Below are 26589 nucleotides of genomic sequence, written 5' to 3' on the forward strand. Positions count from 1 at the left end.
CTAGTAGCTAATTAAACTACATTTTGCAGTACCTTGCTGGTAGTTGAACTAAATTCAAACCTTGGTAGATTTCCCTTTCAGTCCGTCACTGGTTATAACATATTATGAGGAGTCAAAGACCAGTCATATTCACTTGAAGCAAACTGAAATCATGCCCAACGGTCCGCCCTCGGAAGCTTCGACCTTCCTGGCTATAAAACGTGTTCTCAGAGCATTTCGTATTAGTCTGTATGTACACTACATGACCAACAGTATGTGGACACCTGCTCATTGGACATCTTATTCCAAAATCATGGGTATTAATATGGAGTTGTTCCCCCCTTTTGCTGCTATAACTACCTCCACTCTTCTGGGAAGGCTTTCCACTAGATGTTGGAACATTGCTGCTATAACAGCCTCCACTCTTCTGGGAAGGCTTTCCACTAGATGTTGGAAAATTGCTGCGGGGACTTGCTTCCATTCAGCCACAAGAGCATTAGTGAGGTCGGGCACTGATGGTGGGTGATTTAGGTCTGGCTCTCAGTCGACGTTCCAATTCATCCCAAAGGTGTTCGATGGGGTTGAGGTCAGGGCTCTGTGCAGGCCAGTCAAGTTCTTCCACACCGATTTCTACAAACCATTTCTGTATGGACCTCGCTTTGTGCACAGGGAATTGTCATGCGGAAACAGTAAAGGGTCTTTCCCAAACTGTTTCCATAAAGTTGGAGGCACAGAATCATCTACAATAATGATGCCGGAGGGGATAATAGCACCGTTTTACTGGCTCTTAACCAATTTAGCTATTTTGTGTGTTTTTTCACATTGTTTGTAACTTATTTTGTACATAATGTTGCTGCTACCGTCTCTTATGACTGAAAGAGCGTATGGATATCAGAAAAGCGGTTACTAAACTCAAACTTAACAAAGATTTTTTCTTTAATGAGTCCGACGTGAATGATATACTGATCCTCCGAGACCAGGCCCAAATCCCCGTTATTTGCGTGAAGAGAAGACAGAAATACAGGGAGATCGGGGTGTCTTGTGAGAATTCGTCAGGGAGTGGGTAACCTGCTTCTACCATCTGTTCTGTTGGCCAACATGCAATCACTGGAAAATAAACTGGAATCTCCGCTCGAGAATATCCTAACAGGACATTAAAAAATATATTTTGTTTCACAGAGTTGTGGTTGAGCGACGATAAGGATAATATTCAGCTGCCTGGATTCTCTGTGTTTTGGCAGGACAGAACAGCTACGTCTGGTTAAGGTCTTGAGGTATTGCTTGCCTGAGGTAGAGTACCTCATGATAAACTGTAGATCACACTATCTACCTGAGAATTTTCATCTATATTTTTCGTAGCTGTCTATAGACCACCACAAACCAATGCTGTCACTAATACCGCACTCAACGATTTGTATAAGGCCTTAAGCAAACAAGAAAATGCTCATCCAGAAGTGGCGTTCCTAGTGGCCGGGGACTTTAATGCAGACAAACAAATCAGTTTTAACACATTTTTTACTAGCATGTCACATGTGCAACCAGAGGAAAGAAAATCCTAGACCACATTTACATTGAGATGCATACAAAGCTCTCCCCCACCCTCCATTTGGAAAATCTGACCATAATTCTATCCTCCTGATTCTATTTTCCATGGATTACAGGCAACATCCGCATCGAGCTAAAGGCTAGAGCTGCCACTTTCAAGGAGTGGGAGACTAATCCGGATGCGTATAAGAAATCCCGCTTTGCCCTCAGACGAACCATCAAACAAGCAAAGCGTCAATGCAGGATTAAGATTGAATTCTTCTACACCGGCTCCGATGCTCGTCAGACTTCAAAGGGAAACTCAGACACGAGCTGCCCAGTGACGCAAGCCTACCAGATGAGCTAAATGTATTTTATGCTCGATTCAAAGCAAGCAACACTGAAGCATGCACGAGAGCACCAGCTGTTCTGGATGACTGTGTGGTAACGTTCACGGTAGCCGATGTGAACAAAACCTTTAAAAAAGGTCAACATTCACAAAGCCGCTGGGCTGCCCCCAGGTGGTAAGAGTAGGCAACAACACATCTGCCACGCTGATCCTTAACACTGGGGCCCCTCAGGGGTGTTTACTTTGTATAATCCTGTACTCCCTGTTCACCGACGACTGTGTGACCAAATACGACTTCCAACACCACCATTAAATTTGCTGATGACACAACAGCGGTAGGCCTGGTCACCGACAAAAAAAATTATACGGCCTATAGGGAGGTCAGAGAACTGGCAGTGTGGTGCCAGGAGAGCAACCTTTCCCTCAATGTGAGCAAGACAAAGGAGATGATTGTGGACTACAGGAAAAAGCGGGCCGAACAGGTCCCCATTAACATCAATGGGGCTTTAGTGGAGCGGGTCGAGAGTTTCAAGTTCCTTGGTGTCCACATTACCAATGCACTAACATGGTCCAAACATACCAAGACAGTTGTGAAGAGGGCACAACAACACCTTTTCCCCTCAGGAGACTGAAAAGATTTGGCATGGTTCCCCAGATCCTCAAAAAGTTCTACAGCTGCACCATCGAGAGCATCCTGACCTGTTGCATCACCGCCTGGCATGGCAACTGCTCAACATCTGACCGCAAGGCGCTACAGAGGGTAGTGCATATGGCCTAGTACATCACTGGGGCCAAGCTTCCGGCCATCCAGGACTTATATAACAGGCGGTGTCAGAGGAAAGCCCATAAAATGGTCAGAGACTCCAGTCACCCAAGTCAAAGACTGTTCTCTCTGCTACCGCATGGCAAGCAGTACCGGAGTGCCAAATCTCAACAGCTAAGCCATGAAACTGCAGAACAATTAATCAAATCGCCACCGGACTATTTTCATCAACAATTTGTTTACAGACAGATTATTTCACTTATAATTCACTGTATCACAATTCCAGTGTCAGAAGTTTACATACACTAAGTTGACTGTGCCTTTAAACAGTTTGGAAAATTCCAGAAAATTATGTCATGGCTTTAGAAGCTTCTGATAGGCTAATTGACATATTTTGAGTCAATTGGAGGTGTACCTGTGGATGTATTTCAAGGCCTACCTTCAAACTCAGTGCCTTTTTGCTTGACATCATTGGAAAATCAAAAGAAATCAGCCAAGACCTCAGAAAAAAATTGTAGACCTCCACAAGTCTGGTTCAGATGCCTGAAGGTACCACGTTCATCTGTACAAACAATAGTACGCAAGTATAAACACCATGGGACCACGCAGCCGTCATACCGCTCAGGAAGAAGACGCGTTCCGTCTCCTAGAGATGAACGTACTGTAGTGCGATAAGTGCAAATCAATCCCAGAACAACAGCAAAGGACCTTGTGAAGATGCTGGAGGATACAGGTACAAAAGTATCTGTATCCACAGTAAAACGAGTCCTATATTGACATAACCTCAAAGGCCGCTCAGCAAGGAAGAAGCCACTGCTCCAAAACCGCCATAAAAAAGCCAGACTTCGGTTTTCAACTGCACTTGAGGACAAATATCGTACTTTTTGGAGAAATGTCCTCTGGTCTGATGAAACAAAAATAGAACTGTTTGGCCATAATGACCATCGTTATGTTTGAAGGATAAAGGGGAAGGCTTGCAAGCCGAAGAATACCATCCCAACCGTGGAGCACGTGGGTGACAGCATCATGTTGTTGGGGTGCTTTGTGCAGGAGGGACTGGTGCACTTCAGAAAATAGATGGCATCATGAAGCAGGAAAATGATGTGGATATATCGAAGCAACATCTCAAGACATCAGTCAGGAAGTTAAGGCTTGGTCGCAAATGGGTCTTCCAAATGGACAATGACCCCAAGCATACTTCCAAAGTTGTGGCAAAATGGCTTAAGGACAACAAAGTCAAGGTATTGGAGTGGCCATCATAAAGCCCTGACCTCACACCTGTAGAAAATGTGTGGGCAGAACTACAAACCTGACTTAGTTACACCAGCTCTGTCAGGAGGAATGGGCCAAAATTCACCCAATTTATTGTGGGAAGCTTGTGGAAGGCTACCCGTGACGTTTGACCCAAGTTAAAGAATTTAAAGGCAATGTTACCAAATACTAATTGAGTGTATGTAAACTTCTGACCCACTGGGAATGTGATGAAAGAAACAAAAGCTGAAATAAAACATTCTCTCAACTATCATTTTGACATTTCACATTCTTAAAATAAAGTGGTGATCCTAACTGACCTAAGACAGGGAATTTTTACTTAGATTAAATGTCAGGAATTGTTAAAAATGTAGTTGAAATGTATTTGGCTAAGGTGTTTGTAAACTTCCAACTTCAACTGTACACTCACACACACATAATTTTACACTCATAATTTGCTGCTGCTACTTTGCTGCTGCTACTTATTATCTATCCATTACTCCCTGTATATAGCTCCACATTGATCTGGTACTCCCAATAAATAGCTCCATATTGATCTGGTACTGGTACTCCCTGTACATAGCTCCACATTGATATGGTACTGGTACTCCCTGTATATAACTCCACATTGATCTGGTACTTGTACTCCCTGCATATAGCTCCACATTGACCTGGTACTGTTACTCCCTGTATATAGCTCCACATTGATCTGGTACTGGTATTCCCTGTATATAGCTCCACATTGACCTGGTACTGGTACTCCCTGTATATAGCTCCACATTGATCTGGTACTGGTATTCCCTGTATATAGCTCCACATTGATCTGGTACTGGTATTCCCTGTATATAGCTCCACACTGATCTGGTACTGGTATTCCCTGTATATAGCTCCACATTGATCTGGTACTGGTATTCCCTGTATATAGCTCCACACTGATCTGGTACTGGTACTCCCTGTATTTTGCTCTATTCTTGTGTATTTTATTGAATTCTTTATTATTATTTTTAAACTCTCGATTGTTGGGAAAGGTTCGTAAGCAAGCAATTCACTGTAAAGTCTACACCTGTTGTATCCGGCGCATGTGATAAGTAAAATTAGATTTTAACTCAGCGAGACAAAACAAACGGGTGGCCCCCTTAAAAGACCTTTGGTTGAAAAACAAGAAAACAAAGTGTCAATAGTACTGTTTGTCTGTTTTGAGATGCCGTAGCCAGTATACATTTCCTCAAAATAGTCTGACTTAATCGAAGATAACTCAAAATACCTGTAATTAATTTGGAAGTTTTTACTGAGGAGATCTTAGTCGTGCAATTTTAGATCTAACTAAGATGTTTGGTGCAGTATTTCTCAAGTGAAAAAATTTACATGAAAATTATGTCTCTCGTTAAATGAGTAAAAACACTTTTGAAGAATTGAAGAACTGTTTCGGCTGGGAATAATGTGGACGCCTTTATGGGAAGGGTTAGCTAACATGCTAAGTAGCTAAAATGCTAAAGTTGTCCGTGATGAGATTTGAACACGCAATATTTGAGTTGCTAGACATTCGCGTTATGTAAGTCCTCTGTTTAGGGGAACTGTGTGGTTCTGGTACCGGTTCCGACCAACATTTTCACTTCTAAATCAATCTGTGGACACCGTAGATGGAAATGGCTTGCAATGAGCGGTAGCTCTGATTTCTCACGGATACAGGAGTATTTATCTTATGCCTGTGTGAAGCAGGATGTGAACTCTGACACCACTTGAAGCCGGGATGTCCCTCCTACTATTTCATTCGCTCGTCCGACTGTCCATCAACTCAAGCCACTAACAATGCGTATGCCTGGAGTCCATATAACCTAACGTAACGCAGCAGGAGAGAGTGGTTTCGTTGCTGTAGCACATTCAGAGATAATTTTATAGTCTGCAGTTCGCTGTGCATCCTCCTCCTTTTTGTGGCATCTGTGTCATTTGTCCCCGACGTCCTAGCACCTGTCTTGAGAGAGGAGATTTCCTCTCACCTTTAAAAGCAGGCTATTTGGGTGGTCTCTGTGTCAGAAGTACAGAGCGGTTGGTATAGCCGGTACTTCTTAGTTCCCAAGAGCAATGGAACGTTGCGTCCCATCCTGGACAAGCACCTCAAGGTTGCAAGTTTTAAAGGCTCACACTTTGCCGGCTATTGCAGTCGGTACGATGCGAAAGATGCGTATATTCATGTGCTATACATCCTCCCCATCTCCATGGGTGGCTTTGGCACCTGGAAACTGACACTCCTCGGTGGTGGCCCAGATACGGGAACGGTGCGGCAGGGCCGACGCATTGTGAATTATCGTGCGTTCTTCTCAGTAAGGATTCTTGGCGCTCCATTGGGAACGGATGCGTCAGCATATCAGTGGCCTCGGCCTCAGGCCTCAGGCTCTATGCATTCCTCCGGTGGACGTGATCCCAGGCGCACGGGAGGCTTTGGCACCAATGACCGCAGATATGGGATCTGTGGGTTTGACCCCTGAAAGGTTGAATTTGAAGGCTAGGGGTTTACGCCTATACAGTTGATGCGTGCGCCCTCTACCAGAGGGTTGTATACATGTGCTGTAAATGGCATATTGAGGGTTGGTGTCAGTCAGCTTGAGGGAGTTCCTCCTTTTCAGAACTCTTTTGTGGACATTTTGATGTTCTTACAAGAGTTTTTTTGAGCACGGCCCTTCTTTTTATGGTAGCCATTTTGCCGTGTCATGTAGGCTCTTTCCCAGGGTCTCAATCCTCTTGTGGCGCGGTTCGTGAAATGTGTGCATCGGCTCGGACCAGGGTCTATACCTATGGCACTGACCTGGGACCTGGCGTTGATCCTGGACGCTCTGTGTGGGTGTCCAAGGTTAAGCCTATGTCTTACAGCTTTTAGGGCTTTCCAACTGTTCCCTTTCTCACCTCCTCTGTTTCCTTCCAGTGAACAACGGAGGTTGCATGGCCTGTGTCCCGTGTAGACTTTACACACGTATGTGGATAGGAACAAGGACATCCGCGTTGTGACCAGCTGTCTGTTTCGCTAATCCAGCTTGTGTTAGGGCACTTTCTAACTTTTCTTGTTGGATTTTGGAGGCTCCCGAGTGGCGCAGCGGTCTAAGGCACTGCATCTCAGTACAAGAACAGGTTGTGTATTTATCCGGGTTACCACAGTTTCCCTGTGAGTTTGAGCCTTGGGCTGCCGTGGTTCATCGATGATGCGGTGTGCTAATGTGCATTATCAAGTCACAGTAGGTGCCCTGTGGTTTTGGACTTGTGGTTCCTTGTACGAGTTATGACTTTTCAAGCTCACAAGGTAAGTATTGTTCTTGGAACCGTGTGGTCTATGGACTTGGGCCACCATGGTTTATGTTAGGCAGCTTTTTGTCCAGGTTACCACAGTTTCCTGTGGGTTTGAGAATTGGATTGCCTTGATGGGCGACAGCACAGAGTGCAATGTTATCAGGGTTACCACAGTTTCCTGCCTTAGGTGATATTGTATGTCCCCATAATATGTTTTACAGAATGACCGACTACTGTTCCCTATTATGGCCTTGTGCCGTAAGGGGGTTTGAGCTGACTGAAGAGTGGTACTGAAATGAGGAAATGGATGCGAGCCCTGGTATTATAGCCAGGAAGGCGGGGCTTCTGAGGACGGGCTTGGCATCCATTGGCCCATTGGGTGTGATTTCATTATGCTTCGGGTGATTAGGATTGGTCGTTGACTCCCACATACTGCCCTACCAAGCAAAAAGGCAGTTAACTGATATTTTGATCAAAAATGAGTTAATGTCATTTTTACTACATTAATTAAATACATGCTTAATCATGTCGACAAGTATCCTGCCTCCATTGTATTTTGTTTTGGAGAAAATGGGGTTCATGTTAAAAGTATCGGTATAAAGTTTTTCTCAGTTCCACTCTATGAGCAGTTACTGCCTTTTTGCTTGGTAGGGCTGCATAGTATGTTATACTTCGTTCCCTTTTTTTTTACCATGTAGCGGTGTAGCTAACTACTGGAACTACACACTACTGTTTTACCATGTAGCGGTGTAGCTAACTACACACTACTGTTTTACCATGTAGCGGTGTAGCTAACTACTGGAACTACACACTACTGTTTTACCATGTAGCTAACTACTGGAACTACACACTACTGTTTTACCATGTAGCGGTGTAGCTAACTACTGGAACTACACACTACTGTTTTACCATGTAGCGGTGTAGCTAACTACTGGAACTACACACTACTGTTTTACCATGTAGCGGTGTAGCTAACTACTGGAACTACACACTACTTTTTACCATGTAGCGGTGTAGCTAACTACACACTACTGTTTTACCATGTAGCTGTGTAGCTAACTACTGGAACTACACACTACTGTTTTACCATGTAGCGGTGTAGCTAACTACACACTACTGTTTTACCATGTAGCGGTGTAGCTAACTACTGGAACTACACACTACTGTTTTACCATGTAGAGGTGTAGCTAACTACTGGAACTACACACTACTGTTTTACCATGTAGCTAACTACTGGAACTACACACTACTGTTTTACCATGTAGAGGTGTAGCTAACCACTGGAACTACACACTACTGTTTTACCATGTAGCTAACTACTGGAACTACACACTACTGTTTTACCATGTAGAGGTGTAGCTAACTACTGGAACTACACACTACTGTTTTACCATGTAGCGGTGTAGCTAACTACTGGAACTACACACTACTGTTTTACCATGTAGCGGTGTAGCTAACTACACACTACTGTTTACCATGTAGCTGTGTAGCTAACTACTTGAACTACACACTACTGTTTTACCATGTAGCGGTGTAGCTAACTACTGGAACTACACACTACTGTTTTACCATGTAGAGGTGTAGCTAACTACTGGAACTACACACTACTGTTTTACCATGAAGCGATGTAGCTAACTACTGGAACTACACACTACTGTTTTACCATGTAGCGGTGTAGCTAACTACTGGAACTACACACTACTGTTTTACCATGTAGCTGTGTAGCTAACTACTGGAACTACACACTACTGTTTTACCATGAAGCGGTGTAGCTAACTACTGGAACTGCACACTACTTTTTTGCCAAAATAAAATATTTGAGAAGTATTTATAAAGAATATCTCTCACTTGAAACACATTTTTAGTGTTTAGTGTGCTAGATTACACATTCTGTTAACATCTGACTTCAGAGTGATCTGTTCTTGCAATTTGTAGTGGATTACATTTCAGATGTACATATAATTCTTCACTGAACAAAAATATAAACGTAACATGTAAAGTTTTGTTTCATGTTTCATGAGCTGAAATAAAGTATCCAAAGAATGTTCCATACAAGCAAAAAGCTTATTTCTCACCCCAAAATTGCACACATTTGTTTACATCCCTGTTAGTGAGCATTTCTCTTTTGCCAAGATAATCCATCCACCTGACAGGTGTGGCATATCAAGAAGCTGATTAAACAGCATGATCACTACACAGGTGCACCTTGTGCTGGGGAGATTAAAAGTCCACTCTAAAATTTGTAGTTTTGTCACACAACACAATGCCACAGATGTCTCAAGTTTTGAGGGAGTGTGCAATTGGCATGCCGACTGCAGGAATGTCCACCAGAGCTGTGTCCAGAGAATTTAATGTTCATTTCTCTACCATAAGCTGCCTTCAATGTCATTTTTAGAGAACTTGGTAGTATGTCCAAGCGGCCTCACAACCGCAGACCACGTGACCACGCCAGCCCAGGACCTTCACATCTGGCTTCTTCGCCTGAAGGGATCGTCTGAGACCAGCCACCTGGACAGCTGATGATGCACAAATCTCAGGGAAGCTCATCTGCGTGCTCATCGTTCTCACCAGGGTCTTGACCTGACTACACTTCGGCCTCATAGCTGACTTCAGTGGGCAAATGCTCACCTTTTGATGACCACTGGCATGCTGGATAAGTGAACTCTTCACGGAATAATCCTGATTTCAACTATACCGGGCAGATGGCAGACAGCGTGTATGGCGTCGTGTGGGCGAGCGGTTTGCTGACGCTAACGTTGTGAACAGAGTGCCCCATGGTGGCGATGGGGTTATGGTATGGACAGGCATAAGCTACGGACAATGAACACAATTGCATTTTATCGATGGCAATTTGAATGCACAGAGATACCGTGACGAGATCCTGAGGCCCATTGTCGTGCCATTCATCTTCCTCCATCACCATGTTTCAACATGATAACGCACGGCCCCATGTCGCAAGGATCTGTACACAATTCCTGGAAGCTGAAAATGTCCCAGTTCTTCCATGGCCTGCATACTCACCAGACATGTCACCCATTGAGCATGTTTGGGATGCTCTGGATCGACGTGTGCGACAGTGTGTTCTGGTTCCCGCTAATATCCAGCGACATTGAAGAGGAGTGGGACAACATTCCACAGCCCACAATCAACAGCCTGATTAACTCTATGCAAATGAGATGTGTCACACTAGATACCGACTGGTGTTCTAAGCCACGCCCCTGCCTTTTTTTTTTAAGTATCTGTGACCAACAGATACATATCTGTATTCCCAGTCATGTGAAATCCATACATTATTTATTTAACCAGGCAAGTCAGAACAAATTCTTATTTACAATGACAGCCTACACCAGCCAAACCCTAACGTCGCTGGGCCAATTGTGTGCCGCCCTATGGGACTCCCAATCACGGCCGGCTGTGATACAGCCTGGATTCGAACCAGGGTGTCTGTAGTGACGCCTCTAGCACTGCAGTGCAGTATGGATTTCACATGATTGTGGGCTGTGGAATGTTGTGCCACTCGGGAGCTTAATGATGAAGCAATTTATTTCAATTGACTGATTTCCTGAACTATGAACTGGAAGTAACATCTTTGAAATTGTTGCATGTTGCGTTTATATTTTTGTTCACTGTAGTTTGGATGTAGTGAACTACTTTTTCAAAGTAGCTTTAGCTCAGTAAACTATATGCTTCTTAAAGGTAGCTTTGGTGTAGCATAACTTCTTCCAGTGAGAAGTATTTGGTAGCTTGGTAAACTCTATTTTCAGAGTAGCTTCCCCAACTCTGCATTTTGCTAAAGCGACTTGTTATGTCTGTGCCTCTCCCGCTCTCCCACCTCTCCTTCTCCTTCTCTCTCTTCTCCCTCTCCTTCTCCCACCTCTCCTTCTTTCTCTCTCTACCTCCTCTTTTCCCTCTCCCTCTCCGTCTCCCTCTTCTTCTCCCCCTCCTTTTACATATCCTCTCCTTCTCCTTCTCCCTTTCCTTCTCCTCCTTCTCCTTCTCCCTCTCCTTCTCCTTCTCCCTCCAGGTATCACAGAGACTATAGCCCAGCTAGGCTCTGGTTGGCTAGCGGATAAGAACCTGTTCCATAAGTACCACTACCACAAGGCCTACCTGATCCTGTGTGGAGTGGTCAACCTGTTTGCCCCGCTGGCTAACACCTACATCCTGCTCATGGTTTACGCTGTCTTCTTTGCCATCTTCTGTGGCGGCTACATGGCACTGCTACTGCCTGTCCTGGTAAGAATCACACACCACACAAGGCACAAGCCTGAACATATTTTGTTTGTTTGTTTGTTTGTTTTGTCTATTAAGCCATCTTCTGCGGCGGTTACATGGCTACTGCGGGTCCTAGGTTGGGATCTGGTTGAAGAATTTCAGTCAGTCAATTCAGGAAGTTAACTGAAATTCCAATTCAATAATTGGAAGGAGAAAAAAAAAAGGGTATCGATTTTCTATTTCTAGTTGAGTAATTCGATGATTCATTTATTTTAAGAAAAGAAGACTACGTGTGAGCAGCCGAGAGACAAGGCCATACTTAATAATCTAGTGATACTGGCAAAAGCGTGCAAATTCTTATTTTCTTTCAAGGTAACTTAGATACCACTCACCAATCAATGAAGATACCTAAAATAACCATTTAGGGGAGATAAGAGAGAGATTTCTTGAGAGAAATTGCTAGTAAAATTTGTTCCATGGTAATAACGTTGTTTTGATTAGAATGCAGCACTAGTGATATCTGTTGATAGAGATAAGTATTTTTAAAATAGCTGACCAACCATTCGGAACAGGGTCTTTGAGGGATCTGATCACTGTTTTGCTGATCTACACAATCCAGCCATTGAGCGGAGTTTGTGTGTGTGTGTGTGTGTGTGTGTGTGTGTGTGTGTGTGTGTGTGTGTGTGTGTGTGTGTGTGTGTGTGTGTGTGTGGCCTTGGACATGTGGAGTGATATGAGAGGGAGAATGTGTGTGTGGACTGATACCAGTCTAGGACATCTGTAGATGGGGTCTGTTACCTCACCTCACCTCCAGTCAAACACACTCAGACAAAGCAAAAAAGCAAGTGTATGAAACACACAAGTCAGCCAACAGCCATCATGCTCTTGTACGTCTTAACTACGTCCTTCAAACCACTTCAGAATAGAAGTCATGACACTTTAATGTCTCTAGCCTTTAATGTCTCTAGTCTTTAATGCCTCTAGTCTTTGATGCCTCTAGTCTTTAATGCCTCTAGTCTTTAATGTCTCCAGTCTTTAATGTCTAGTCTTTAATGTCTCTAGTCTTTAATGTCTCTAGTCTTTAATGTCTCTAGTCTTTAATTCCTCTAGTCTTTAATGTCTCTAGTCTTTGATGTCTCTAGTCTTTGATGCCTCTAGTCTTTATTGTCTATAGTCTTTAATTCCTCTAGTCTTGAATGTCTCTAGTCTTTATTGTCTCTAGTCTTTATTTTCTCTAGTCTTTAGTCTTTATTGTCTCTAGTCTTTATTGTCTCTAGTCTTTAATTCCTCTAGTCGTTATTGTCTCTAGTCTTTATTGTCTCTAGTCTTTATTGTCTCTAGTCTTTAATTGTCTCTAGTCTTTAATTCCTCTAGTCTTTGTTGCCTCTAGTCTTTGATGCCTCTAGTCTTTAATGTCTATAGTCTTTAATTCCTCTAGTCGTTATTGTCTCTAGTCTTTATTGTCTCTAGTCTTTATTGTCTCTAGTCTTTATTGTCTCTAGTCTTTATTGTCTCTAGTCTTTAATTGTCTCTAGTCTTTAATTCCTCTAGTCTTTAATGTCTCTAGTCTTTATTGTCTCTAGTCTTTATTTTCTCTAGTCTTTAGTCTTTATTGTCTCTAGTCTTTATTGTCTCTAGTCTTTAATTCCTCTAGTCTTTGTTGCCTCTAGTCTTTGATGCCTCTAGTCTTTAATTGTCTCTAGTCTTTAATTCCTCTAGTCTTTGTTGCCTCTAGTCTTTGATGCCTCTAGTCTTTAATGCCTCTAGTCTTTAATGTCTCTAGTCTTTGATTCCTCTAGTTTTGTCATGCCCTGACCTGAGATATCTCTGTTTTCTTTATATTTTGGTTAGGTCAGGGTGTGACTAGGGTGGGTATGCTAGTTTTGTATTGTCTAGGGTTTTTGTATTGTCTAGGGTTTTTGTATGTCTAGGGTTTTGTAGGTCTAGGGGTTTTTGTAATTGTATGTTGGCCTGATATGGTTCCCAATCAGAGACAGCTGTTTATCGTTGTCTCTGATTGGGGATCATATTTAGGTAGCCATTTTTCTTTTTGGTGTTTGTGGGATCTTGTTCTATGTTTAGTTGCCTGTCTGCACTATTCGTATAGCTTCACGGTTAGTTTGTGCTTGTTTTGTTTTGCTGAGTTTCGGTTTGATTAAAAACATGTGGAACTCTACTCACGCTGCGCCTTGGTCTCATCTTTACGACGATCGTGACAGTCTCTAGTCTTTAATGCCTCTACTTTTTAATGTCTCTAGTCTTTAATGCTTCTAGTCTTTAATGTCTCTAGTCTTTAATGCCTCTAGTTTTTAATGTCTCTAGTCTTTAATGTCTCTAGTCTTTAATGTCTCTAGTCTTTAATGTCTCTAGTCTTTAATGCTTCTAGTTTTTAATGTCTCTAGTCTATAATGTCTCTAGTCTTTAATGTCTCTAGTCTTTGATGCTTCTAGTTTTTAATGTCTCTAGTCTTTGATGCCTCTAGTCTTTAATGCCTCTAGTCTTTAATGTCTCTAGTCTTTAATGTCTCTAGTCTTTAATGCTTCTAGTTTTTAATGTCTCTAGTCTATAATGTCTCTAGTCTTTGATGCCTCTAGTCTTTAATTGTCTCTAGTCTTTAATTCCTCTAGTCTTTGTTGCCTCTAGTCTTTGATGCCTCTAGTCTTTAATGTCTCTAGTCTTTAATGTCTCTAGTCTTTGATTCCTCTAGTTTTGTCATGCCCTGACCTGAGATATCTCTGTTTTCTTTATATTTTGGTTAGGTCAGGGTGTGACTAGGGTGGGTATGCTAGTTTTGTATTGTCTAGGGTTTTTGTATTGTCTAGGGTTTTTGTATGTCTAGGGTTTTGTAGGTCTAGGGGTTTTTGTAATTGTATGTTGGCCTGATATGGTTCCCAATCAGAGACAGCTGTTTATCGTTGTCTCTGATTGGGGATCATATTTAGGTAGCCATTTTTCTTTTTGGTGTTTGTGGTATCTTGTTCTATGTTTAGTTGCCTGTCTGCACTATTCGTATAGCTTCACGGTTAGTTTGTGCTTGTTTTGTTTTGCTGAGTTTCGGTTTGATTAAAAACATGTGGAACTCTACTCACGCTGCGCCTTGGTCTCATCTTTACGACGATCGTGACAGTCTCTAGTCTTTAATGCCTCTACTTTTTAATGTCTCTAGTCTTTAATGCTTCTAGTTTTTAATGTCTCTAGTCTTTAATGCCTCTAGTCTTTAATGTCTCTAGTCTTTAATGCCTCTAGTTTTTAATGTCTCTAGTCTTTAATGTCTCTAGTCTTTAATGTCTCTAGTCTTTAATGTCTCTAGTCTTTAATGCTTCTAGTTTTTAATGTCTCTAGTCTATAATGTCTCTAGTCTTTAATGTCTCTAGTCTTTAATGTCTCTATTCTTTAATGTCTCTAGTCTTTAATGTCTCTAGTCTCTAGTCTTTAATGTCTCTAGTCTTTAATGTCTCTAGTCTTTAATGTCTCTAGTCTTTAATGCCTCTAGTCTTTGATGCCTCTAGTCTTTAATGTCGCTAGTCTTTAATGCCTCTAGTCTTTAATGCCTCTAGTCTTTAATGTCGCTAGTCTTTAATGTCGCTAGTCTTTAATGTCTCTAGTCTTTATTGTCTCTAGTCTTTAATTGTCTCTAGTCTTTAATTCCTCTAGTCTTTGTTGCCTCTAGTCTTTGATGCCTCTAGTCTTTAATGTCTCTAGTCTTTAATTCCTCTAGTCGTTATTGTCTCTAGTCTTTAATGTCTCTAGTCTTTAATGTCTCTAGTCTTTAATGCCTCTAGTCTTTAATGTCTCTAGTCTTTAATGTCTCTAGTCTTTAATGTCTCTAGTCTTTAATGCCTCTAGTCTTTATTGTCGCTAGTCTTTAATGTCTCTAGTCTTTAATGTCTCTAGTCTTTAATGTCTCTAGTCTTTAATGTCTCTAGTTTTTAATGCCTCTAGTTTTTAATGTCTCTAGTCTTTAATGCCTCTAGTCTTTAATGCCTCTAGTCTTTAATGTCTCTAGTCTTCAATGTCTCTAGTCTTTAATGTCTCTAGTTTTTAATGTCTCTCGTCTTCAATGTCTCTAGTCTTTAATGCCTCTAGTTTTTAATGTCTCTAGTCTTTAATTCCTCTAGTCATATTGTGTGATTTAATAGATGATTGTAGGTAATATATGATGGGAAATATTGAGACTAGAGGACTGTAAGTTGTTTGCGATAAAAGCGTCCGAGGTGTGTGTGTGTGTGTGTTAACTAAGTGATGTAGTGGGAGGAGGTTAGCTACCATGGGTACTCACCTCAAGCAGTGGCATGGTCCCTTGTGGTTCAGTCTCAAAATGTATGCACTCACTACTGTAAGTCGCACTGGATAAATGCTAAATTACTAAAATATAAATGCATGGACCCACTCTTCTTATCGCTGTGACAGTACACCACATACCAGGGCTCTCCAACCCTGTTCCTGGAGAGCTACCCTGTTCCAACCCTGTTCCTGGAGAGCTACCCTGTTGTAGGTTTTTACTCCAACCCTGTTCCTGGAGAGCTACCCTGTTGTAGGTTTTTACTCCAACCCCCTGTTCCTGGAGAGCTACCCTGTTGTAGGTTTTTACTCCAACCCCCTGTTCCTGGAGAGCTACCCTGTTGTAGGTTTTTACTCCAACCCTGTTCCTGGGGAGCTACCCTGTTGTAGGTTTTTACTCCAACCCTGTTCCTGGAGAGCTACCCTGTTGTAGGTTTTTACTCCAACCCTGTTCCTGGAGAGCTACCCTATTTTAGGTTTTTACTCCAACCCTGTTCCTGGAGAGCTACCCTGTTGTAGGTTTTTACTCCAACCCTGTTCCTGGAGAGCTACCCTGTTGTAGGTTTTTACTCCAACCCTGCATGGACCCACTCTTCTTATCGCTGTGACAGTACACCACATACCAGGGCTCTCCAACCCTGTTCCTGGAGAGCTACCCTGTTCCAACCCTGTTCCTGGAGAGCTACCCTGTTGTAGGTTTTTACTCCAACCCTGTTCCTGGTGAGCTACCCTGTTGTAGGTTTTTACTCCAACCCCCTGTTCCTGGAGAGCTACCCTGTTGTAGGTTTTTACTCCAACCCTGTTCCTGGAGAGCTACCCTGTTGTAGGTTTTTACTCCAACCCTGTTCCTGGGGAGCTACCCTGTTGTAGGTTTTTACTCCAACCCTGTTCCTGGAGAGCTACCCTGTTGTAGGTTTTTACTCCAACCCTGTTCCTTGAGAGCTACCCTGTTGTAGGTTTTTACTCCAACCCTGTTCCTGGAGAGCTACCCTGTTGTAGGTTTTTACTCCAACCCTGTTCCTGGAGAGCTACCCTGTTGTGGGTTTTTACTCCAACCCTGTTCCTGGAGAGCTACCCTGTTGTAGGTTTTTACTCCAACCCTGTTCCTTGAGAGCTACCCTGTTGTAGGTTTTTACTCCAACCCTGTTCCTTGAGAGCTACCCTGTTGTAGGTTTTTACTCCAACCCCCTGTTCCTGGAGAGCTACCCTGTTGTAGGTTTTTACTCCAACCCTGTTCCTGGAGAGCTACCCTGTTGTAGGTTTTTACTCCAACCCCCTGTTCCTGGAGAGCTACCCTGTTGTGGGTTTTTACTCCAACCCTGTTCCTGGAGAGCTACCCTGTTGTAGGTTTTTACTCCAACCCTGTTCCTGGAGAGCTACCCTGTTGTAGGTTTTTACTCCAACCCCCTGTTCCTGGAGAGCTACCCTGTTGTGGGTTTTTACTCCAACCCCCTGTTCCTGGAGAGCTACCCTGTTGTGGGTTTTTACTCCAACCCTGTTCCTGGAGAGCTACCATGTTGTAGGTTTTTACTCCAACCCCCTGTTCCTGGAGAGCTACCCTGTCGTGGGTTTTTACTCCAACCCTGTTCCTGGAGAGCTACCCCGTTGTAGGTTTTTACTCCAACCCCCTGTTCCTGGAGAGCTACCCTGTTGTGGGTTTTTACTCCAACCCCCTGTTCCTGGAGAGCTACCCTGCTGTAGGTTTTTACTCCAACCCTGTTCCTGGAGAGCTACCCTGTCGTAGGTTTATTTTGTATTTTTTGGGGGGGTGCTTCCTAACCTCAGTGCAGTGGGCTGCTGGGAGGTGGTGGTCTTATTCTCCATGGACTTTACAGTGTCCCAAAGCTTTTTTGGAGTTATTGCTACAGGATGCACATTTCTGTTTGAAAAGCTAAGCTTAGGAAAGCTAACTGACTGAGTATATTGATTCCTGACTTCCCTGAAAAGGGTCTTAAATTCAGGCAGTAACACAACAAAATGTGGAAAAAGTCAAGTGGTGTAGATACAAGTAAAAAAATATATATATGTTCGATTCATAATGCAAATTTGTGTGCCTGTTTTTATGTACATGTTGTGTTCCTACATAGTTAGTTTAGTAACACTGACTAGTTAGTCAGGACTAATGTTTCTGGGTTCATTTCCTTCTCAGGTGGACCTGGTAGGACAAGAAAAACTCAACAACTCCATGGGATTCTCTATGTTCTTCGTAGGCCTCGGCTGTCTGACAGGACCTCCTCTCGCAGGTGAGGGAATCTTACACGCACACACACGCTCACGCACACACGCACATACTCAAACGCATATAATCACACACGCACGCACGCACACACACACACACACACACACACACACACAGATGATTGTGTGCGTGTGTGTTCTTGTTTCGAAGACAAAAACAGCCAGGGTAAAAATAACCTATAGTTTAGCTCTTTGGAGGTTGATTGGAATAAAATGCATGCTCACGTTTTATCAATCAATCAAATGTATTTATAAAGTCCTTCTTACATCAGCTGATGTCACAAAGGGCTGTACAGAAACCCAGCCTAAAACCCCAAACAGCAAGCAATGCAGGTGTAGAAGCATCCAACCTGCTAGGCCAGCATAGCCTTAGAAAAACAGTTGTGTTCATTCATAATTTGGTTCCAGTCCAGACTTTTTAAATGTAAAAAAAATTGGGGGGGGGGGGGTGTAAAAAAAAATAAATCAACAGAACAGGTGTAAAAAAAAATCAATCAACAGAACAGGTGTAAAAAAAAAATTGGGGGGGGTGTAAAAAATATTAAATCAACAGAACAGGTGTAAAAAAAATTCAATCAACAGAACAGGTGTAAAAAAAATTGGGGGGGTGTAAAAAAAATTCAATCAACAGAACAGGTGTAAAAAAAATTCAATCAACAGAACAGGTGTAAAAAAAATTCAATCAACAGAACAGGTGTAAAAAAAATTCAATCAACAGAACAGGTGTACAAAAAATTCAATCAACAGAACAGGTGTAAAAAAAAAATGAAAAAAATGTTTAAAAAAATTGGGGGGGGGGTGTAAAAAAAATTCAATCAACAGAACAGGTGTAAAAAAAAATCAATCAACAGAACAGGTGTAAAAAAAATTCAATCAACAGAACAGGTGTAAAAAAAAATCAATCAACAGAACAGGTGTAAAAAAAAAATTGGGGGGGGGTGTAATTTTTTTAAAATCAACAGAACAGGTGTAAAAAAAATCTATCAACAGAACAGGTGTAAAAAAAATTGGGGGGGTGTAAAAAAAATTCAATCAACAGAACAGGTGTAAAAAAAATTCAATCAACAGAACAGGTGTAAAAAAAAAAAAAAATCAACAGAACAGGTTTGTGCTTTGACTGTCATATAAGGTCATGTTGATGTCCAAAAGTCTGTTTCCCTGGGTAGGAGTGCTGGTCTAGGATCAAGTCCCCCCTTGTCCATGTAATCTTATTCATTCTGATAAAAAAAATAAAAAAACTGATCCTAGATCAGAACTCCTACTCTGAGATGTTGATGAATGGCCCAGGTTACTGTAGGTGATTATGGGTTTCTCAATGCCAACACCAGCCAAGGTATTTTCAGAGGACTTCCCTCTTTTCTCTCCCATTGATAAACTAGTATTTCATTATCATAAACTATACTGAACAAAAATATAAACGCAACATGTAAAGTGCTGGTCCCATGTTTCATTAGCTAATATAAAAGATCCCAGGCTGATTAAAGAGCATGATCTTTACATAGGTGCACCTTGTCCTCGGGGCAATAAAAGGCCGCTCTTAAATGTGCAGTTATCTCGCACAACACAATGCCACAGATGTCTCAAGTTTTGAAGGAGCGTGCAATTGGCATGCTGACTGCAGGAATGTCTACCAAAGTTGTTGCCAGATGATTGAATGTTAATATCTCTACCATAAGCCGCCTCCAACGTTGTTTTAGAGCACTTTGAAGGGTTTCCAACCGGCGTCACAACCACAGACCATGTTTAACCACTCCAGCCCAGGACCTCTACATCCGGGCTTCTTCCCCTGCGGGATCATCTGAGACCAGCCACTCGGACAGCTGATGAAACTGTGGGTTTGCACAGCTGAATAATTTCTCCACAAACTGTGAGAAACCAAGGGAAGCTCATCTGCGTGCTCCCTCGTTCTCACCAGGGTCTTGACTTGACTGCAGTTCGGCATCGTAACCGACTTCAGTGTGCTCTTCATGGATGAACCTGGGTTTCAACTGTACCGGGCAGATGGCAGACAGCATGTATGGTGTCGTGTGGGTGAATGGTTTGCTATTGTTAACGTTGTGAACAGAGTGCTCCATGGTGGTGGTGGGGTTATGGTATGGGCAGGCATAAGTTACGGACAACAAATACAATTGCCTTTATCAATGGCAATTTGAATGCACAGAGATACTGTGATGAGATCCTGAGGCCCGTTGTCGTGCCATTCATCCACCGCCAACGCCTCATGTTTCAACATGATATTACATAGCCCCAAGGACCTGTACACAGTTCCTGGAAGCTGGAAATGTCCTAGTTCTTACATGGCCTGCATACTCACCAGACATGTAACCCATTGAGCATGTTTGGGATGCTCTGGATCGATGTGTACGACAGCGTGTTCCAGCCAACATCCAGTAACTTTGCACAGCCATTGAAGAGGAGTGGGACAACATTCCAAAGGCCACAATCAACAGCCTGATCAACTCTATGGAGATGTGTTGCGCTGCATGAGGCAAATGGTGGTCACACCAGATACTGACTGGTTTTCTGATCCACGCCCCTACTTTTTTTTTTAAGGTGTCTCTGATACATGTCTGTATTCCCAGTCGTGAAATCCATAGATTAAGGCCTAATTTATTTATTTCCTAATTTCTGATTTCCTTATATGAACTGTAACTCAGTAAAATCTTAGAAATTGTTACATGTTGCGTTTATATTTTTCTTCAGTGTAGTATAAACTAGCATAAACAAATCTACATTTGATCTAAATACAGACCTAGCTATGTAAAAAAAACATGTTTTTTACAATGCGTCTACTATAATAGATATACTGTATATAGTAAACACCTCCGCATGTTTTAAACATCTCCACATCTTGTAAACACCTCCACATGTTTTAAACATCTCCACATGTTGTAAACACCTCCACATCCTTCACATCTTGTAAACACCTCCATATGTTGTAAACACCTCCACATGTTGTAAACACCTCCACATGTTGTAAACACCTCCACATGTTGTAAACACCTACACATGTTGTAAACACCTCCACATGTTGTAAACACCTCCACATGTTGTAAACACCTCCACATCCTTCACATCTTGTAAACACCTCCATATGTTGTAAACACCTCCACATGTTGTAAACACCTACACATGTTGTAAACACCTCCACATGTTGTAAACACTTCCACATGTTGTAAACACCTCCACATGTTGTAAACGCCTCCACATGTTGTAAACACGTCCACATGTTGTAAACACCTCCACATGTTCTAAACACCTCCACATCCTTCACATGTTGTAAACACCTCCACATGTTCTAAACACCTCCACATCCTTCACATGTTGTAAACACCTCCACATGTTGTAAACACCTCCACATCCTCCACATGTTGTAAACACCTCCACATGTTGTAAACACCTCCACATGTTGTAAACACCTCCACATCCCTCACATCTTGTAAACACCTCCACATGTTGTAAACACCTCCACATCCTTCACATGTTGTAAACACCTCCACATGTTGTAAACACCTCCACATGTTGTAAACACCTCCACATGTTGTAAACACTTCCACATGTTGTAAACAGCTCCACATGTTGTAAACACCTCCACATGTTGTAAACACCTCCACATGTTGTAAACACCTCCACATGTTGTAAACACCTCCACATGTTGTAAACACCTCCACATGTTGTAAACACTTCCACATGTTGTAAACAGCTCCACATGTTGTAAATAGCTCCACATGTTGTAAACACCTCCACATGTTGTAAACACCTCCACATGTTGTAAACACGTCCACATCTTGGGAACTGTGGTCTATGAACAGATGTAAGCCTATTTCCAGGAAGAAACGCTGCATTCCCCTTCCGTCAAAACTTAAACCCCCTTGAACTCAATGACCTACTGTAGAGAGGGGGATTAGAGAGGGGTAGGAGAGTCTTGAGAGCTGAGAGGAGATCTACATTGGATAAACTGGTATTTTATCACCTAGTGTAAATAAGTATAAACCAGTCCAAATGTAACTCTGCAGACCCCTAGCTATATCCAGGTGTCTACTAGAAATAAATGACAAACTGAAACATCTTGTAAATACTTTCCCATCTTGGAAGTGTCTACGAACACTGATGTAAGCCTATTTCCAGGAAAAAATAATTCTACATTCCTCTTACGAGTGACTTTTGACTTCAAAACCTGTAGAAGAGGTACCCTTGAACTTATTGACACAGAGGGGGGGGGGGGGGGTTGGAGAGGGGTGGGAGGGTCTTCCTATTGGTCAGGCCGTCCTGAGAGCTGAGAGGGGATCTACATTCCAGGGTCAAAACGTGACTATTGGTGACCCCTTACGGGGTTTGCGGTCAGGAAATAGCGTGCTGCTATGTTTACCGTCCATGCTGCTAGTCCTGCAGGGTGAACTTAACTCATCGCAGTCCACCATGACACCGACACCCCCACAACCAGCTAGCTATACAAGCTGTGGGTTAGTATTCCACCCAGACCCCCCCCCCCCTTCCCCCCACAACCAGCTAGCTATACAGTCTGTGTGTTAGCATTCCACCCTGACTCCCACCTGCACAACCAGCTAGCTATACAGGCTGTGTGTTAGCATTCCACCCTGACTCCCAGCTAGCTATAGAGTCTGTGTGTTAGCATTCCACCCTGACTCCCACCTGCACAACCAGCTAGCTATAGAGGCTGTGTGTTAGCATTCCACCCTGACTCCCACCTGCACAACCAGCTAGCTATACAGGCTGTGTGTTAGCATTCCACCCTGACTCCCAGCTAGCTATAGAGTCTGTGTGTTAGCATTCCACCCTGACTCCCACCTGCACAACCAGCTAGCTATAGAGGCTGTGTGTTAGCATTCCACCCTGACTCCCACCTGCACAACCAGCTAGCTATAGAGGCCGTGTGTTAGCATACCACCCAGAGAGTAGCCTTGTGCAGATTGTTTTTCAGTTCTAGGCCAGACAATTCTCGTAGTTGTATGACGTTCTGTCTGTAAGTATGTACACCAGATGTTATTGTTAGTTATGTTTACACCCCCCCCCCCCCCCTCCCTGTTTTCAGTACAGTTAACTCTGACATTGTGAGTGAGAACGTCCATTGACGTTACTAACGGTCTCCCTTTGCTGTGGTGTAATTTGTCACTATAACGTGTGGTGTCCAGGGGGGATGTCAGATTTGGTTTCTCTGTGTGTGTGTGTGTGTGTGTGTGTCTTCATAACAAATAAAAATAGAATCTAACATTGCCAGTAATTCTATATCTACAGTGTGTATCCATTGCTTCTCTCATTGAGTCAACAAGTGACATTATTAGCCTGAATGGCATTGCTAACGGTCTCCTCCCTTTGCAGTGGTGTCTCCTGTCATAATGTGTGGTGAACGGGGATGTCCGTTTCTTTCAGTTTGAATGTTGTTATTAATGGTTTCTTTTTGTGGTGGTGTCTTCTGTCATTTGTGTTTTCAGGGGGGGAGATGTCCGTTTCAGGGGGGAGATGTCCATTTCAGGGGGGGAGATGTCCGTTTCTCTCTCTTAGCATTGAATGACTTGACTGTCTCCCCTTTTTGGCTTCCCTTTGTCTTCCATCCTCTAGGTTTCCTGTATGACTACACCCAGACCTACGACTGCTCCTTCTACCTGGCGGGGGGGTGTTACCTGCTGTCCTCTTTGTCTCTCTTCCTGGAGCCCGTGGCGAGGAGGTGGCAGAGCAGGAGGAAGAGACACGAGGCCCGGAACGCAGACACCAGCTGGAAAACCAACGGTTGCTTCTGCCCCGAACCAGAGCTCCCTGTCCTGAAGAACAACAACGGCGTTGTCTAGATGGTGGTTTCACCACAGCTTTCACATTTGGTTCCTTGGAATGTTCTGAGAATATTGTATGCAAAAATAACCATAGGGCAATCACCATGCCTTAACAATCACTACGGTCCTTAGAACCTTTTGATCTAGCTGGGACATTATCGGACTCCCCAACTCTACTTCATCAAGCCTGGAATCAAGGCTATCTAGATGGAGGGAGGGCAGGGTTGGCTTCCTGCTCTTAATAAATGCTAGACGCTTGACGATTATCCAAAGTGACTTATAGTACAGTGAGTACAGACATTTTTAGTATTTGGGATCCTAGCTGCAATCGAACCCGCGACCTGTGCTAGAGCCATTGCTCTTATTAACTGAGCCACACAGAACTGTGTAAGAGGGAAGAAGGGCAGAGTTGGCTGCTTCCACCCTTTCTCTCACTCTCCTTAATAAAACAAGCATGGACCTCCGACTGACTGTGCCAGTTGGACCTCCATGTGCCGACTGTGCCAGTTGGACCTAAGTTACCCAGCTTTTGGATGGGGTGAAATGACCGTGCCCCTTTGGAGAAAGCCAAGGAATACCCAACTGACTGACTGGCTGACTGGCTGGATGGCTGGCTAACAGACTGACTGAATGGCTGACTGTCTGGATGGTTTGCTAACAGGCTGACTGGCTAGCTGACTGACGGACTGAGGAGATGATGACCACAGCTATATGAATAGTCTAAAAATGGTTGTGGATTGGTTGACATTCAGTCCATAAAGAGAGACAGAAAACAGATAATCCTGTTTTGTAACTTTGAAAATAAACCAAATTTACACTTATTCTGCTAGGCCATATATGTTATCCCTCATGTTCTCATGGAATCGCCTGACGCCTGCGACACAAATCTCATTGTAGTGTCGACTAATGTGGCTGGAACACTTTTCTTTCGGTATCAGGAGGAATTGAACAAGACAACAACTTGACACAAAACAGTCACTGTAGTCTCTACAATCACATCCATATGAATCAGAAACCATACACCCCTGTGTGTCATACAGTACACCATGAATATGAAGTACACCATGGAGGAGTCTTGGGATGCGTCCCAATTGGTACCATATTCCCTATATAGTTTACTACTTTTGAGCAGGGCTCCCATAGGGCTCCCATACGGCTCCCATACAGCTTCCATAGGTCTCCCATACAGCTTCCATAGGGCTCCCATACAGCTTCCATACAGCTCCCATACAGCTCCCATACAGCTCCCATAAGGCTCCCATACAGCTCCCATAGGTCTCACATACACCTCCCATACAGCTTCCATAGGGCTCCCATACAGCTTCCATACAGCTTTCATAGGGCTCCCATACAGCTTCCATAGGGCTCCCATACACTCCCATAGGGCTCCCATACAGCTTCCAAAGGTCTCGCATACACCTCCCATACAGCTTCCATAGGTCTCCCATACAGCTCCCATAGGGCCCCCATACAGCTTCCGTAGGGCTCCCATACAGCTTCCATAGGGCTCAAATACAGCTTCCATAGGGCTCCCATACAGCTTCCATAGGGCTCCCATACAGCTTCCAAAGGTCTCGCATACACCTCCCATACAGCTTCCATAGGTCTCCCATACAGCTCCCATAGGGCCCCCATACAGCTTCCATAGGTCTCCCATACAGCTCCCATAGGGCTCAAATACAGCTTCCATAGGGCTCCCATACAGCTTCCATAGGGCTCCCATACAGCTTCCATAGGGCTCCCATAGGCCTCCCATACAGCTTCCATAGGGCTCCCATACAGCTTCCATAGGGCTCCCATAAGGCTCCCATACAGCTTCCATAGGGCTCCCATACAGCTTCCATATGGCTCCCATAGGGCTCCCATACACCTCCCATACAGTTCCCATAGGGCTCCCATACAGCTTCCATAGGGATCCCATAAGGCTCCAGTCAAAAGTAGTGCACTGAATAGGGAATATAGCACGCAGTCCTATTCAACAAATGTCTTGGTATACCTCTATATTTATACCTGTACACGGAAACATTTAGCATTTTGAGGCATTTTGAGATTGTTGTTTGTTTATGGTATAGGTTACATACCATATAGATTATATACCATATTCTGTAGATTACACTGAGAGTACAAAACATGATCAACACTTGCTCTTTTCATGACATAGACTGACCAGGTGAATCCAGGTGAAAGCTATGATCCCTTACTGATGTCACTTGTGAAATCCAATTTAGTCAGTGTAGGTGATGGGGAGGAGACATGTTAAGGAAGGATTTTTAAGCCTTGAGTCATGGAGTCATTGTGTGTGTGTGCCATTCAGAGGGTGAATGGGCAAGACAAAATATTGAAGTGCCTTTGAACGGGGTATGGTAGTAGGTGCCAGACCCACCAGTTTGTGTCAAGAACTGGAACGCTGCTGGGTTTTTCACGCTCAACACTGTCCCATGTGTGTCAAGCACAGGAGGTTGGTGGCACCTTAATTGGGGAGGACTGGTTTGTGGTAATGGCTGGAGTGGAATCAGTGGAATGGTATCAAACACATGGTTTTGATGCCGTTCCATTTGCTCCGTTCCAGACATTATTATGAGCCGTCCTCCCCTCAGCAGCCTCCACTGGTATCGAGAATGGTCCACCACCCAAAGGACATCCAGCCAACTTCACACTGTGGGAAGCATTGGCGTCAACATGGACCAGCAACCCTGTGAAACGCTTTTGACACCTTGTAGAGTCCATGCCCTGACGAATTGAGACTGTTCTGAGGGCAAAAGGGGTTAGGTGCAACTCCGTATTAGGAAGGTGTTCCTAATGTTTGTCCACTCAGTGTATATACCGTATGGTATACTGTACCAGTCAAAAGTTTGGACACACCTACTCATTCAAGGGTTTTTCTTTATTTTTTACTATTTTCTACATTGTAGAATAATAGT

The 26589-nt window shown here is 43.3% G+C and overlaps 1 protein-coding gene across 2 annotated transcripts in view; it reads left to right on the forward strand.

The window, feature by feature from the left end:
- The window catches only part of slc16a4 (solute carrier family 16 member 4), an 82577-nt gene extending 56557 nt beyond the window's left edge, over positions 1-26020 (forward strand). For both annotated transcript variants that reach the window (XM_021616945.2, XM_036988919.1), the window contains 3 exons: positions 11170-11381; positions 17791-17884; positions 23460-26020. In XM_021616945.2, coding sequence (XP_021472620.2) covers positions 11170-11381; positions 17791-17884; positions 23460-23686 — 533 coding nt within the window. In that variant the 3' untranslated portion in view covers positions 23687-26020. The remainder of the gene's footprint in view (positions 1-11169; positions 11382-17790; positions 17885-23459) is intronic.
- Positions 26021-26589: the final 569 nt, after the last annotated feature.

The sequence above is a fragment of the Oncorhynchus mykiss genome, chromosome 9 (assembly GCF_013265735.2).
Source record: "Oncorhynchus mykiss isolate Arlee chromosome 9, USDA_OmykA_1.1, whole genome shotgun sequence".
NCBI classification, from domain to species: domain Eukaryota; kingdom Metazoa; phylum Chordata; class Actinopteri; order Salmoniformes; family Salmonidae; genus Oncorhynchus; species Oncorhynchus mykiss.